The sequence below is a fragment of the Platichthys flesus genome, chromosome 7, assembly GCF_949316205.1.
Source record: "Platichthys flesus chromosome 7, fPlaFle2.1, whole genome shotgun sequence".
In the NCBI taxonomy this organism is placed as follows: domain Eukaryota; kingdom Metazoa; phylum Chordata; class Actinopteri; order Pleuronectiformes; family Pleuronectidae; genus Platichthys; species Platichthys flesus.
Window position 1 is genome coordinate 8,072,169 of NC_084951.1, and position 16,411 is coordinate 8,088,579.

Sequence of the window (16,411 nt, forward strand, 5' to 3'; positions counted from 1 at the left end):
TTTATTTGGCATGTACTAACTTTTTTTGAGTACTGGGTGTGAAGTTGATGATGCTGTACACTGTAAATATATTACAGTGGCTATGAAATTATCTAAATGAACTGGTTCATAAATTTGAATTGACTATTACCTGCCTAATCAACAACATGTAGACGTCAGACGCAAGACCTTCCATGTATCAATCAATGTCAGGTATAGGCAGACACAGCCCATGGAGGTGATAACGACAGGATGTATTTACCATACAAAAGTCCTATGTTTGCTCCCTAAATTCCAATGTGAATCCAAAACTAACCGGATCAGATGTTTACAGTGTAACAAAGAACTGACACTTTGTTCATAGGTCACATGTTAATACACTTTCAGGTCAGTGATTTTAGATTTTTTTAACCCCACTGCATATGTCAGTAACCCTTAACAAATTTAAAGATAAAAAAAAGTGAATCAATTCATATGACGTTGAGACATTATGTCCTTTTGTTTAGACAGCCATTTCCATTTAGAATTATTATATTCAACATTTTAGAATGGAGTCAGAACTTGGCAGCAGACGGCCCAAAAAATCAGCATGGATCAAGTGGACATCTTCCTGATTAGATTAGATTAGGTCCAGTAGTGAGGTCTGATTGTTTTCCTTTTTCTTTTCCTCTGTGAGCTTCACATGCAAGGTACCAGCTCTATGGGGGAAATATGTACAATTTCCTCAGGGATCATGCTCTCTCTCTCCTGTCAATGAAAAACCCAAGCCACTTTAGTTTTGGGGATTGAGTGTTATTCGATTAGAGCAGAAGGGATTTTCTTTGTACCCTAGGTTTTTTCCTTTTCATCTGTGGTGGTGGTTTAGCATCTGAAAAGAAATTATATAATTCTACTCCCTTTCAGTGCTTTCTGACCTATGGTAATCGTGTCTTACTGTACTAGATTAATCAGAAAAAGCTGGTTCAAAGTTTTCGATGTGATAAATCATTTGTATTACACTCTTGTGACATAGTGAAAAGTGATACGTTTTCCCCTGTGCTGTATTTAACGGCAAGTCTGAAGCAAGGCCCGAGCTGAAACATTCACATCTGATGAGATTATGCCATAAACGCATGTTGTCACTGTAAACATTTTAAAAGTTAAAAGCCAAATATAAGTGATTGAGGTATTCCTCTTCTCATTTGAACAGCAATGGTGCACTGCTCTGCTTTTTGCAATAGGAGGAGCAATTAAAAAGTCCCAGTCATTAAGAACGCTGAAAGATGAAACTGTTCAGTCTGGCCTCATGCATTTTAAGAGTGACATCAAGGATCTCCCCTTCAGAACTTCTGTGGGAAAGAACCGCATGTTGACTTCATTCATAGTTTTAAATGAAACCTCAAAATAAATCTGTGTCAGGACATACCACTCATACCACTTAAATGTCATGGCAAAATAAAATCAACCGTCACAGTTTTACAGTTGATTAAAGTTAAGCCCAGACGCTCATCACTGACTTCTACATGAGTCACGCGAACAAATCCAAGAAAAGATCCACTCAGGAAGGGATACTTACAGAGCTGCAAGAGAGAGGCTCGGCCCTGGTCTCAAGAAGTTTTCTGATTGCTAATAGTTTGATGAAGTTCTTGGTTGAGAAGAACATTATGTGAGGCTCTTCATCTGGATGTGTTTAGACTGCATGTGCTCGGAGCTTGCAGCCAGATGGCTTCAGCCGAGGGACAATGAATTCTCCAGGGTCCAGAAGAGAGAAAGCCCTTATTCAGATTTGTCTCCTCAGATGAAACCACATCTGGGCAGCCGTGGTGCACCTCCTCAGCTTGTGTGTGGTGAGACATTGAGGACTGTGTGTTGCTCGAAATGTGACGATTTGACAACAAGCAGTATCATTTGAGAGTCCAATTTAGAAAACATACCAGTGCAATACTGTCAATGTTATTTAGAATAGTTGATGCTAGTTGTATTTATTTGAATTCTGTGGGGTAATTATTGAATTGGTTGTTGTAACAGTGCATAGGACTCTTTTAAGCCCCATGAGAGTCAGAGACAAATGCTCATTTACAAAAATGAGCGCAATTCCTCATTTTAAGCAATCACACTGTTTGTAGCTGAATTTACTTCGGGTCTTTAAGTTGCACGCTGAAATGAAATTACTTTAACTGCTGGAATGTGTGAAAGGGCAATATAGTCCTGCATGACTACTGTTTGTTTTAGTTTGTGTTGTATCGTTCACGGATGGATGGATGGATGGATGGATGGATGAATTAAGGCATTATTTTTTTTGCACTTCAGCACAGCACAGGACTATTGAGGTGGTGGTATACAACATAACCAACTTACAGTGATCACAGGACAGTGTTTGTTTGATAAGTACAACAGGAATTTTATTGGCAATACCTCTAATTTAGTAACATATTATTTATGGCATGCACCAACAGGAATCTAATTTAATTTATGTCTTAGTTTTTTTTACGATTCTTTTAGGGCTATGGGGCTTCACTAATGTGACCTTCAGTTTCTTTAGCTACCTGGCAAAGCTATCAGACGTCTTTTAGTCATCCATATTACATATAAGTAACAATTTAAAAAGGATCCTGTTTATGGGTTGCTTTTGTGTATTTTTAGTTTTGTGTAGTTTTTATTTAGCAGAAATATCTATACAATTTATACAAATCACAGAAAAACACAAACCACCAAAAACAGACTTGTTATTGAATCCTGACAGAGTTGGTATCAGTAAAGAAAAGGGTGGAATGATTTTCTGCATCCTGACTTGCAGAAAATCATTCCTGAAGTCCCCACACTGCAGAAATGTGGAACAGCACATACACATCGTGCCACATAGTTCTCAGTGGATTTTGTATTTCGATTAGCAACTCAAAGCATTGAGTCAAAAAGTCTGGTAGAGCTTTTTAAAACTTACTTGTCTTCTATTCCCAACTATGTAGACAGCTCCTGTTTTATTTATTTGTTATTTTACCTGTCATGAAGGTCTACACCAGTGGTTTCCTGAGCTTTGCCACGACCCCTTGCTGTGCCATTTCATCACGGTTCCTGGCCTTTACCCTGTGTCAGACCGAGTTCCTGACATATATTGTTTGCTCAAGTATTCTTCACCAGCCCATGTCTGCAGTCCTCAGGAAATCCACTGCATAAGGGAACTCTTCAAACGCTACGTTTAACAGATGGAATAGCCATGGCTGCTCACGGATTTTGCAGTTGAGGAAATATAATAGACTTGTGGCTTTCATTAGTGCTTCCAGATGTGGTGGCGGTGCGGTTGAGTGGAAGGTGCACAAAACAGGATTTGTGATGTCATGACAGATAACACGTCATTTGTCAAACGACTGCGACAGATGTCATTAGGTGCATTTGCTTTTCCCAATAAACACATTTGCTGAAAGAGGAAACGTTTGTGTTACTCCTTATTGAGGCAGGTTTCTTAGTGGGCTGGCAATGGTAAGAGTACATCAGAATGATGGTTAAATTAGTTTTCATGGAGAAACACGATGGCACAGGGACACACTTCTCACCTAATAGCAGAGATCCCCTTGATTCAGTGTCTGTGTTTCCACTGGCTTGATTCCGCATCATTATAGTCTGTGTTTGTGGTTGAGGAGCTGGTGAGAGATCTCAACCATATCTCTTTGCTACTGATTTCTATTGGTGCCTTCACAAAGACGGGTAGTAGCTAGAAAGAACAACCTATACCTCTTGAGCTGTTTCCAGACACTAACTCTGGAAATCTTCACGAAAATTGGGTCAGGACTTTACCTTTTGCATTTCAATATCGCGGCAGATTCTCCAGGTCAGATGCTTTAACAATAGGACCAACCTTCGGAGCCTTCAGGTTTGGGTTGGCGTCAGAGTGGAGCTTGCAGGAGGCGAAACATAATTTTTTCGCATCCTCATTTTCAACCTTAGGTATCTGTTTTATTTTTGTTATAAACGTTATCAATATGCTCACTTGCTCGAGGTTACGTCCCATCTGTGTTCTTACATGGGCTCCCTCAGACATTCTCTAGAATTTTAACTAAGAGGCTGCCAGGAAAGGAGAATGTCCGGAGCAAGTGACTCTGCCAATTGCGTTCTCTCAGCCACCCCAGATAATCTGAGTTCAGTGCATGTATGTAAGCTTTAATGAAGCACACAAATAGAATGGGAGTGACATTACAAAGTGGAGAGGAATGAAAGGGGAAGAAAATTCAATTTTTAAATAAGTTATGGCTAGTATTCAGATTCCCTCATGGTTTGCACACTTAAATGTGCTATGGATTTAATTTTAAATGGAGACAAACTGCAGATCAGTCTATACTTAGTAACATCTACTGACAAAGTAAAAATGTCTTATTCAAAACTCATTAAGAATCAAAAGCTCAAAGACAGTTTGCTGCTGCACTTCAAACTGGGGTCATGTGCATCCCGTTGCTTTAATTATCCTCTGGAAGTGTATGGAATTTGGCTGGAGTGTAGGGGAGAGTCACATCTTTTAAATCAGTTTTATAATAAAATGTCATCTCCTTAATAGAAATTAATCGTAAATAAGGGGTGCAACTACATTTTCTGAGGAGACGGTTTCTCAACACATTCAAAGTTCCTTCCAAGAAAAAGGTCAGACGTGAGACATACTATCAAAAGAGACTCAGACGAATCTCCTGTGTATAATCATTTACGCGGAGGATGTGCTACATTACCATAGTATTTTGTTACTACAGTGATTTGAAAATAATGGATGTTCAGCAAGTACACGATTCAAGCATTCTAGTTATATACTTAAATTATGGAGCGGTTGTTTCTCTTAATGACAATAGTACCTGCATCCACATGCTGTCATGTCCACATGTTGATCTCATCAAATGTTCTTTCCTGGTTTTTCTGTTTCTTTCCCTAATTTCCCTAATAGTTTGTCTTTGTTTTTGTCCTGTCTTGCAGCATCAACAACAAACTGCAGCAGCCTGAAGCCGCATCTGGGGTGCTGGAGTACGCCATGAAACATTTTGGGGAGCTGGTGAGCACTTGTTCTTTTCCTTGGGTCTTTTTTTTCCTCCAGTCAAAACAGGATACCTTATCTTATGTTGTATTCAGACTTGACACTGTAAGTTTCTGTTAGCGCCCCTTAAATTGTTTTCCAACTGGCTAAACCCTTGCTACAGCCCAGTCCAATATCTTTTGGCAACATGTTTCATTGCCCAGTTAAATACATTCAATCAGGTTACTGTAACATTTCTACAAGACACAGTAGAAAATAATTGCTGGATTTCTAACTTTATAGAGTTATAAAATCCAGCCTAGACAGAGTATAAAGCACATTGGCGTAGCTTTACATTTGTCCCTCAACTCGTTGACTCTCTTACAGGACTTACTTGTTTGTATTATGTTCTGTTATTAGTACCAATAGCATGGCTACACACAAACCTTAACTTTTTGTTTTATGTGTGGCCTCTTGTCTACTTTTTCCCAGGGTATCCTTTCCTCCATACACACAATATAACTTGGAGTAAAGGGTCATTTGAGACTCATACCCCAGAACACCCTGCTCTGAATGTGCTGCACGTGGAAAAACCATCTGCTATGTTGTTTAGTTGTCAAGGACAAAGAGCAGAATTATGGACTTCTTCATCCCATTGACATGATATCTGGATTTTCTTACACCTTTTTATTTCTTGCTGCTGTATGTTTTTTTAGAAAATAAAACTTTGGACTACTTTGTGAAAAGGCTTCACAGTTTCATACCAAAAAGTAAAAACAATAATTATTTTTTAATGGCAAGCAGTTTGTTCATTCCCTAAAGAGCTTAATTTATTGTTATCATAAGTGTGATAAATGTGACTGTAGATGGGTCAAATAGAAAGCCACAGAATATCACTCCTGAATGTCAGTATTGCAATAGTTTAACCTAATTCTTAAATATGCTGTATTAATAATATAATTTATTGACAGAGTTAAATCTTTAATATTCTTTTTTATTTCACCTCTGGAATCTTTCAGTCATGTAGAGGACTCCTCAGCCTTTATGAAAACTCTTCAGTACTTCATGTTCTCTGTTTATGAACTTGTCCCAGGTATTAAATAATGTATAAATGATAATTTAACTATAGATATGACACGCTTTATGAATTGACCACTGATAGGATCTGGTTAAATAGATGTGTGCATCTTGACACCAAAATTAGGTATTACGAATAATTAACTATTCAATTTGTTAATTAAATATAAACAAATATTGTGTTCAGCCTGAGCCTTATCTAGTTTGATCCAACTTTCCAAAATCAATCATCAAAATTCATTATCAAACACTTTTTTTTTAAAATTTAGAATCACTTACTATGAATTGACTTGTCACATGTATTTTAAAGGACCTTTGAGCAGCTGGAAGACATTCCTTTGCCTTGGAGACATACACTCTGCCCTGGTTTGCATATCTGCTCTATAGAGCTATTTTCTATCCTACAAATGGAAAGACTGCATCTGCTCAAACCTGGTACTGTTTACTATTCCCCTGCATCCATAGGGACTCGGACCTGCCTGGCTGTATGAATGAGTGTTGTCCAATCTGATTCATCTATGTGATTTTACTCTCATCGTGGGAAATTATTGATGTTATTTAGCAATATGTAATACAGGTTTATTGGATGTAATTCAGCGATTAACTAAATATAACTAAATGCTCTGTGGTGTGAATATGTAAAGTTCATGGCAATTTGTGGTTAGAAAAATCCACAAGTCATTAGAAATCCTCAAATGTGAATTTAGGGTCTGTGCTGTGTGATGACATGTATGCGGTCAGTGGTGGAAAGATGCAGTGACAAAACATAGAATAGAAAGCATTCACTTGATTTAATGAAGGGGTTAATTTTAGCCAGACAAAAGTATTTCCCAGCCATTAGGACGCCCATGGTAAAGGTCTTTCCTTTTGCGTTTGTAAACTGTATTTATGTTTCTCCGTAACGGCATGGTAAAAGTGAAAAGACTCAGTAAAAACAGTTTCACTGCCCAATCCAGGAACTTTGTTTATGAGGTAACAATTTGGAAAGCTTTACTGAGAGGGAAAGGTTGGAGCAATGTGAGAAGTGAAAGTGTATACAGTATGTGTTTGTCTGTGTGTGTTTAATACATTTATATACAATAATCAAGGTTAGCTTTGGAAGCTGTTTGTAATTGGACAAGGAGCGTAGTTTGAAAGGTCTTTGCTCACACTCAAAACTATTCACTAAATTCTCAAATGAACAAAAAAATAAAAACTTGTTTGCCTGGTGATGAAGCACAGACAAAAGATCAGTGTTAATCGTCTGGCCTTTATTAGTTTAATGGCCCCAGTTTCTTACTCTTTATTGTCTGTTTTTCCACCAGGAAATCCAAGCCACCTGGTATGAGAAGCTGCACGAGTGGGAAGATGCCCTGGTGGCATACGACAAGAAGATCGACATAAACAAAGAGGATCCAGAGCTCATCCTCGGCAGGATGCGCTGCTTGGAGGCCCTGGGAGAATGGTAGGTCTTTAGTCGAATCTGCTATGATTTCAAGGCTACAACAACTTGTTCAAATCAGTGATTCCCCGCCAGGTCCCGGATTCACATATGTTTTAAAAATGCTGACCTGGCGTTCCTTTTTTTCGAACACAAACTGCTCTGGGCACATTGATATAAATAGGATATCATTGAAGTGATAAAAAGAGCACATTTTAGTTCTTCAGTTCTTGCGCTCTAATGGATAGAGACAGCATCCGTGGGCTGTCGACTTGCCTTTGCTCTTGATTCCCTCTTTTTTTTGCTCATAGCACATTGGCAGCCTTTTCCTAATGATTCCTGTCATGAGCCCTTTGATGACTGAGCAAAAAGAGAGAAAACAGTTTTCACTTAAATGATGTAATTTTACCAAGAAATGCATGAGCAGGTATCCAACAGCAGTAAGAGGCCCCGCCACTCCAATGAAACCTCACAGCCCCACGGCCGGGGCTCATCTCCATGACGACCGCTCACCTTCAAAGAGAATCTTTAAGGGGAAAGAAAGTCACGAGATGTCCGAAGCATTTTCTAAATATGTGAAACGTCAAAGACAATGACGCTAAGCAGATGTTGGTTTACTTATGTAACCTGACTATCCAAGTACCATTGTTGTATAAAGTATGATTCATTTCTCAAGAAAGTGATTCAATCATTTTACAAGAAAGTGATTCGTCTGGAGAGGGTTTGTGTTTATGTTTGTGTGAGTGGATGAGTAAGACTGATTCAGTACATCTGACTTGAGTCAGAGCACATTGTTCCCTGTTATGTTTAAGTATTGTACAGATCCTCCCTGTGCTAATCCCAAACTTCTGAGAGAGATTATTACAATACAATTAATGTCTATGACGGTTAAACTAAATCCTCCAAAAAAAGCTGGACCTCCTGAAAAGGATCTTTTGTCTAAGATGTCCGTCATCATTTACAAAACAATATCTAAACACTTGATTTAGATTTATTCAGACGTCATCACTTCAAACAAAAGGTTAAGCCAAAGCATCTTGAGTTCCCCAAGGTGATTGGCTGTTGTATAAGTCGTAACCTCTTCCTCCACGTCCGTAGTGGATTGGAGATGGACCAAACCAAAAAGTCAAAATACACTTCAGTTACATTTTCAACATTTCTGTCACTGTTCTAATCACACTGATGTTTGTTCAAGTGCTAATTTTTTCCGTTAACTATGGTTTTTTAATTTGTTATTATTTATGTGATGCTATGAAAATGGGATGACACGTCATGGTTGACAGTTGAGACTGAGCTGCAATTGATCGAGCATGTGTATCGGTGGGACTGTGATCTCTACTTCGACTCAAGATGATATATTTCACATCAGGGATACTTTGGATTAATTTCTGGACAGTGGGATGAAGTGGAGATGTGTCGTCCATCTTTATACACAGGCTATGATGTAAACACACAGATGCAAAAAATTGGGAAGGCCCTTCAGGTGGTTTTTCTTGAAGCAGATTTTGACAAGATTTCAATGCAAAATACCGGGATGTCAACTCCTGCTATTCAGCACGCGCTGTGTTCCTATAGTATGATGTTAGTGGATTGATTTCCCTGCACAGCCTCACAAGTGTTTCCAATTGTAAGTCTTCTGTTCCGGTTGAAGTTGGTTTGTTGATGGTGGGTGTTTTGTGATGTCACCAAAAGCAGTATACTTTTTGCCTATATTTGACAAATTGAGGAAATGTGATAAAAGTAGAGGGATTTGACTTGCAGCAAATGATCTGCCGAGGTGGAAGTTGAATGGGCGAATGGGCGACTAGTTGCCAATTTAGTTTGCGCCCTAACTATTATCGGCTCTCGGATCCTGTCAACGCCATATACCAAAAAATTGCAAAGAGACATTTTGTCATTGCTCCTTCTCGGGTCCTGATATTGAGTACGCTCTTGTGAACCGTCAATAAGGACATAACATTTTCACCGGTGCTTGTCCTATTGTGACAAATTCTGACATCAGCGATGGAAACCGACTATTACACCTACGGCCACATTCACTCACACATGGACACATGGCCCCATTTGAACTGGTACAAGTAAACACAACGGGAGGGACGGAAATGCCAATCCAGCACAATTGGTATTCCACCTGTGAGTGGCCCAGTCCTGTCCAGTGTAGAGCCCCTAAAAACATGTTGATGCTAAATAAATGTCTCTTTCAAGCTCACAGAATTATTTTATACCCTTTTTAATAAAAATTCCAAAGACGTGAAATATGGTGGGCTGAGTCATAAAATGACTCAAACACATCTTACCACTCTTTCCATAGTGTTTGTCTGCTGTGGACACCTGGACGACTAGTGTACCGGAGCTTTCTGTACTTGTTGCTTTTGTGTTGTATGATTGCCAGGCAGCTGGAGAACGACTTCACTCCTATGACCTCCATCCAAACCTGCCTCTCACTTTCTCTCCGTCTATTCCTCCCTCTCTGTCTCTCTCTCTGTCTCTCTTAGTTCGCTCCAGCGTTCTGTAAAACACATGCGGTGGGCTTTGTGGTCCTGGACAATACAGCACTGATTTTTCTTAATGAGAATTTAGTCATGGATAGATACACGTGACCCCAACAGGGAACATCCATCTGTTTGCTGGGATACTTGATATTATGAGGCCGTTTTTGGAACGCTACACTGATTTAATATGTTCATCTTTAAGAAGAAACAAAGAAATAAATAATGGGGCAGATGTAATTAGTAAAAAAAAATTACTATAGCTCCCTTCAGTTTCTTTCTAAACCTGGGCCAAGAGGGCTTTGCTGTTCTGGTCAAGGACTTCTTCAATTGTTGTTTAGTGCAGGGACAGTAAATGTACTGTCTTGGTATGTATATCTTATAATTATGACTTGTGGACGTCAGGAAAGCCTTTGTATCTGTTTAGAATAAAGTCTGGTACATTATTACATCACTTTAGCCCCGGGATGGGAAAATCAAGCAAAAACACACGCACACGCACACGCACACACACAAACAGACTGAAAGAGGAAGAGTTCTCAACTGACAGCATAGTCGTGGCAGAGTTCTGATAGCTTTACCTGGCAGAGTCTGCAATGCAGCTCATCTTCTTTTACTTTTTTTAAAGGAGATTCACATTCCTCACAGATCTTTGTGATGGCTCTAGCATTTTTTGGCTTTGCATGTTTCTCCTGTTCGTACAGTAGCAACCAGTCTCATAGAGACAACACACATAACTTAAAGGCAACTGGTGGTAACACAGATCGCAGTTGCTAAACAGCTTTTATGTTCATTACTGCCACCTTCTGGTCATCATGACTCCCAACTTACTAGCACACGCATGTAAAAACAAGGAAAATTATATTTTCGAAGAAAAGACCACATTCGCATAACCAATTTTTTTACTATCACTTAATATTTATTAAAAAAGTAAAATCTATTTCATTGTGTAATGTCATCTGAAATGATCTGCAATCCCATGGTGTGTAAGAGCTGTGAGAAAAACTGCTGATATTTTCCATCCATTCATGCATTCATTGGGAGGAAGCCAGACTACTTTCTCCTGAAATATGCGAGGAAGCTGGAGTACTTCCTCCTGAACCTACTCTCAACAAGTTGGGAACAATGTAGTTTAATCAGTTTTGTTACTACTACTTAACTACAGTTCTTAATTCACAACAATCAACCAGGAATATGCATTTCACTCTTTACCTTTTGACCAACTTTACAATGTTATACAGAATATTTTTCAATTTATTTATTTATCTGTAATATATCAGCCTGGTGGTGTCAGTGTGTTATCCCTGTGTTTGTGTAGGTTTTCTCCAGGTATTCTGGGTTCCTCCCACATTCTAAAGACATGCAGTTTGGGGTTAGGTTTTCAAACAACTCTAATCCACTGTCTGATATGCAGATAATTTCAGATGGCATTACAAAATGGAAGCGTATAAGTCCTTCCCATTATGCATTATGAACAAATGGCTTGTTAGTTGTCCATTTAGCCATTCTGCAGTTAGTGTAAACTATGATACTCTGCACTTTGTTACCCGATCTTAGCCCAGATCAGTATTGAATTATATAGAGTCATTACTGGGACCAGATTGGAATATGCCTTTTGATATGAACTCTATGGTTAATGTTTTCCAGGGGCCAGTTACACCAGCAGTGCTGTGAGGAGTGGACACTGGTGAGCGAGGAAACCCAGGCCAAGATGGCTCGTATGGCTGCTGCTGCCGCCTGGGGTCTAGGTAACCACTGACGTACCCTATATCACATATGAACTTTCAGTAGACAGTAATTGCACAAACATGTTATAAGTAATATGATATGAAACAATGGACAAAATAAGTAACAGTCAGAAGAGTCTTATGAGAAGGTTTGTGCATGATCATTTAGGGTCCTCTGTGTGACTCACTAAAACAGTGCACGCAAACCAGGCAGCAATGAAAACAGTAACATCTCCTGCCAAGTCTCCCTCACATAACTACATGGGATTGGTTTCCAGTCCTAACATTGACATATCATAACGTGCAATGGTGGAGAAAAGCAGGGACCACACTGCAGAAGCAATTCCTGAGGATTCTGGTCTGACTACTGAGGCTTCGACTTTCCAAACTCAATTGCGAGACCTGAGACGATACAGCCAACCTTTAAATCCAAAGATTTCAAACATCTTTTGCTGTCGCTCTTGGGAAGTGAAGTGACTTTAATCATTTATGTAATGGCAAGAGGAGGTGGAGTGTGGTTCACAGCAGCACTTACAGGCTGCTAAACTTCTATAAGCATTTTGCCTTATCCTTTTTCTGACTGATGTTTCTCCAGGGCACTGGGACAGCATGGAGGAGTACACATGCATGATCCCAAGAGACACACACGATGGCGCTTTCTACAGGGCAGTGCTCGCCTTGCATCAGGACCTCTTCTCATTGGCCCAGCAGGTGGGTTACATCATCACACACAAATACACCTAATGGAGCGTATTTCCTATCATTCAATGTACATTAAAGGCCTCGTATGTTTTTTAGAAGATATCACATAAAGACATGCCTCATAGGACTTTGCCCCGTGGCTTCTGGAATTCAAATCCATCTTCATAGCGAGGTTTGAAAAGCTAAAATCATTGAAAACTAACGCTGCAAAGACATATAAAAATGACTTTACGACTATTCCAGTCAGGATTGAATTCCCCCATCAGCGCAGAATTTTCATTAAAAGAAATAAAATGGAGCGTTTTTTATTTTTTATTCTTTAACAATGTCGCAGTTCTTCGGTGTGGAAATTTTATGTAACTCTTGACATTGTAAATCATAAGAGCGTTCAGCCTCAAAACAAATGAAGGGCCTGTTCGCCTCCTGTCTACCTGTCAACAAGGTCTGGCAGAGGTCAGGGTGGTGTTTTCCTCATTTGAGGAAGGTGGGGATCATACATGAGCTCATGCTCCCTGGAAACGGATTTGTTCAAGTTGGATGCCCGCACGTCTAACAAACCCAAGCTGCAGCACCAACACCAGTAAACACCTGCTCCTCCAATTTCCCCTGGACTCATCTTACAAGTGGCTTTTTCACCACAAAGCCCCGGAGACTCACTCTCTGTGCCCCCTCGACTCCTCAACCGCCTCCCGCCCGCTCTCATTTGCAGATTGACTCCAGGTGTGGCCTGTAGCACTCTGCATCAGCTGAATAGGGAAAGCAGACTTTTGACTCTCGCTGACAATGAGGCCACTCACAATGAATGAAGCGGAATGAAAAGCAGATGGAGCGAGGGTGAAAGCTTAAATGTCAACATGAGCTCAGTCAAGTCTTCCGGATGGGGTGGGTAATCCTCAAACCCGAAACTTTGGATTCCATTGGGTAGTTTCCAGCCTCCGTATCCCCAAACAGCCAGAGGTTTGCTCCAGGAGTGTTGGTGTGCATCTGTGTGAGGGTCAGGTTTCTCTGCTTTGTAAATCTCAGTGTTTAGTTGCAGCAATGATGTGTAGACGCAGCAGTCGTGCTCCCTGATAGTGAAGCACCCTGCCATGCCAACATTCACTCCACCAGAGTGCGTTTGATTTGTAAATTGTCTTAGAGCCCTTCCTTTGACTTCACAGTACTTTTTGAGCTTTGTTTTGAGTTTCCATTAGTGGTTGATTTGACCCAGCATTTCACAAAGAGGCCATCAAAGCCCACTTGAATGTAGAACGATATTACTGGACTTAAACCCTACATAAGAACACAGTTAAAACCTTTATGTAAGAGGATTGGAGATTGGGTCATGGTTTGTTTTGTGCTGCTAGGAGCCAGACACTGCATTTATCAGGAGTCGTCTGGACTGCACATTTCCAATGAGGCCCCAGCACCAGTAACTGAGGAGTAAACAGGTCCATAACTGAGTGGGCGCTGTAAAGACGTAGCCTCATTGTCACCTTGTCCTAACCACCCTCCTACTACCCCTCCTCTTGTTGTGCATGCCTGAAAAGGTGTTTTGGCACGCCATCACTCCTTTCCCTCCCCAAGAAAAAAATAATTGGTGGGAGTGGGTCTGAAACAGCTGTGTCCTGGCCTTCTCAGTCATTCTCCCTCATTTTACCCTCCCTCAAATAACAGCTCCCTAAAAACATTGGCTATACTCGTGTCCCCGTTTGTCTCCTCTGCTGCACTGGATCAGGCGTTTCTATCAGTCGCTGTTTTTCCACCCGTCAGGATTCTCACTTGTGATGGAACATTTCAATGCGGTGTCCTTGACTTCGGAGAAGTGTTGTCCTGGCAGGAAAAGTCAGGGATCTGGACTTTTTTACTAATGACGCAGTAATATACAGTAATTCACTCAAAATAACAGGAAGGTAATAAAAAGGTCTTTGGTGTTCAGTTGAGCATCATAAAAATTGTTCAGTACATCATGGTTATGACGGGAACCATGACTAACAGTACCTGTTCTGAATTATTCTTCTTGACTCTCCAGTCCCTCTTTTCTTTAAAGGTGTGAATGACATCCTTAACCATGATTATATAATTTTCATACTGTCACTCTAAACAGTTCATCTACTTCTGCTCATAAAACACTTGGCATCAAGGTGTTTGATACACAAGCTGGATTTCGAGACCTGTGTCACTGCTGGTAGTACATAAGTAAAAACAGTGTTGGTTCATTTGAGTGTTTTAGTTCCCGGTATAGAGTCCAATCCTGGCTGGTCCTCAAGCAAGTGTGACATGGTGTACTGGCAATCTGGAGTCAAATGGCATAATTGCACATTTTTCAGCTTTACTGATGAGTTGCAGCCTCTTAAAGGAGGTAACCAAGTCAAATCATTAATATTCTGAGAAATCAAAGAAACATCTCACAATGTTAAAGACAGAGATTTGCGGATCCGGATTCGCCCCTTGATCCGGAGCCGCACCAAAGTTCAGCTTCTTCTTTCCTGACCCATACTGCAGTCAAGTTTCATGGTTTTCGCGTAATCTTGCTTATAAACAAACCAACAAACAAATGGGCTTGGTGTGAACCCATACCCTCCTTGGTGAACATACCAAAGAAAACATGTGAGGGCTAATTTACAGTATTTGAGTGAGTGTTTTTTTTGTTCTTACATTGTCATTGTTTTATTCATGTGTAATTGTAAACCTAAAGATCCATTGTGTGTTTTTGTCTGTAGTGTATTGACAAAGCAAGAGACCTCCTGGATGCGGAGCTGACGGCCATGGCTGGAGAGAGCTACAGTCGAGCCTATGGGGTAAGAGAAAATATGACCCCCCTGGCTTCGGTCTACTTTCTCATTTGTGATAGCGGTCATATGCGAACGGAGAATGTCAGAACAACAATGTGCTGATTTATAGAAATGGATAGTCTCTGCTCTACACGCTATAGAAGTCCAAATCATAAATATTAATGCTTTCAACACAGCTTTATATTCCATATTATTATCTGTTAACATGGAGTTATCCTAACAACATTTCAAATCAGATGTGACAACAGCAGTGCTCCTGTCATACAGATGACGACAGTTATGGTAACCTTATCCCAATTTGTTTTTTATCCTGGTTGATTTTGATGCACACACTGTCTTTGTTCACCATGGGTACTGACAGCAGACATGCATCAGCAGCCATCTAGACTTTGGATGTAGTTCCAAATGTCAAGTGTAAACCAGGCCATCAAATGGAGATGCCTGACCTTTTCTGACAGATTCCTCACAGGAACGTCCAGTTGCTTGCTGGATTCATTCAGATGAATTTTCAAGCTGCTATGATGCTTTCATATTGAGTAGACAGGAATTGTTTTCTCCATCAGGGCAATTTAAACTCTAATTTAACAATGAACGCCTGAATAAGAATGAGTGTGTGCATATGTGTGTTTGTTTTCTAGGCCATGGTATCTTGCCAGATGCTGTCAGAGCTCGAGGAGGTGATCCAGTACAAGCTGGTGCCAGAGAGGAGGGACATCATCAGGGAAACATGGTGGGAGAGGCTTCAGGTAACCACAGCACATGATATATGGACACACACACACACACACCGCACACACACACACACTCAATCACGTGTGCAACTACACATGCAATGTAAAGCAGATGTTGGAAAGGCTACTGTTACTAATGGGAAACATTTCAAGCCATACACCATCTGTACAGTCAGAGACATATGTGAATACCTCAGTGGGGCTTCTCCATCGAATAGGTATCTATGTGCACTTCTCTGTGGTTATTTCAAAAAAATTGTGAGTAATTTTAAAGGAGATTTGAAATGTAGTGTCATGTTGTGCTTAGGGGGCTGAGAAAATACATCAAGTGAACATCGGTAGTCCCCGCAGCCAAAACATATTATGGTTTCAAATTTGATACAGTTTAATGTATGTATTTGAGGTGGACCCCAGGGAGATAAGCTGGGCTTCATGGCACAGCTAATGGTGACGCTAATAAATAAACAAATAAAAAAACAATCCTTCCAAACTAGGCCATTTGAAGTTCAGTACCCGTCTTAGAATTGTAGTTACATCAACAAAGAA

General features: G+C 40.2%; 1 protein-coding gene across 2 annotated transcripts in view; it reads left to right on the plus strand.

Annotated features, from left to right (window-relative positions):
• Positions 1-16,411, plus strand: part of mtor (mechanistic target of rapamycin kinase) — an 84,531-nt gene that overhangs the window by 42,463 nt on the left and 25,657 nt on the right. For both annotated transcript variants that reach the window (XM_062391706.1, XM_062391704.1), the window contains exons 29-34: positions 4,909-4,984; positions 7,327-7,466; positions 11,579-11,679; positions 12,254-12,369; positions 15,063-15,140; positions 15,773-15,880. In XM_062391706.1, the coding sequence (XP_062247690.1) occupies positions 4,909-4,984; positions 7,327-7,466; positions 11,579-11,679; positions 12,254-12,369; positions 15,063-15,140; positions 15,773-15,880 (619 nt within the window). The remainder of the gene's footprint in view (positions 1-4,908; positions 4,985-7,326; positions 7,467-11,578; positions 11,680-12,253; positions 12,370-15,062; positions 15,141-15,772; positions 15,881-16,411) is intronic.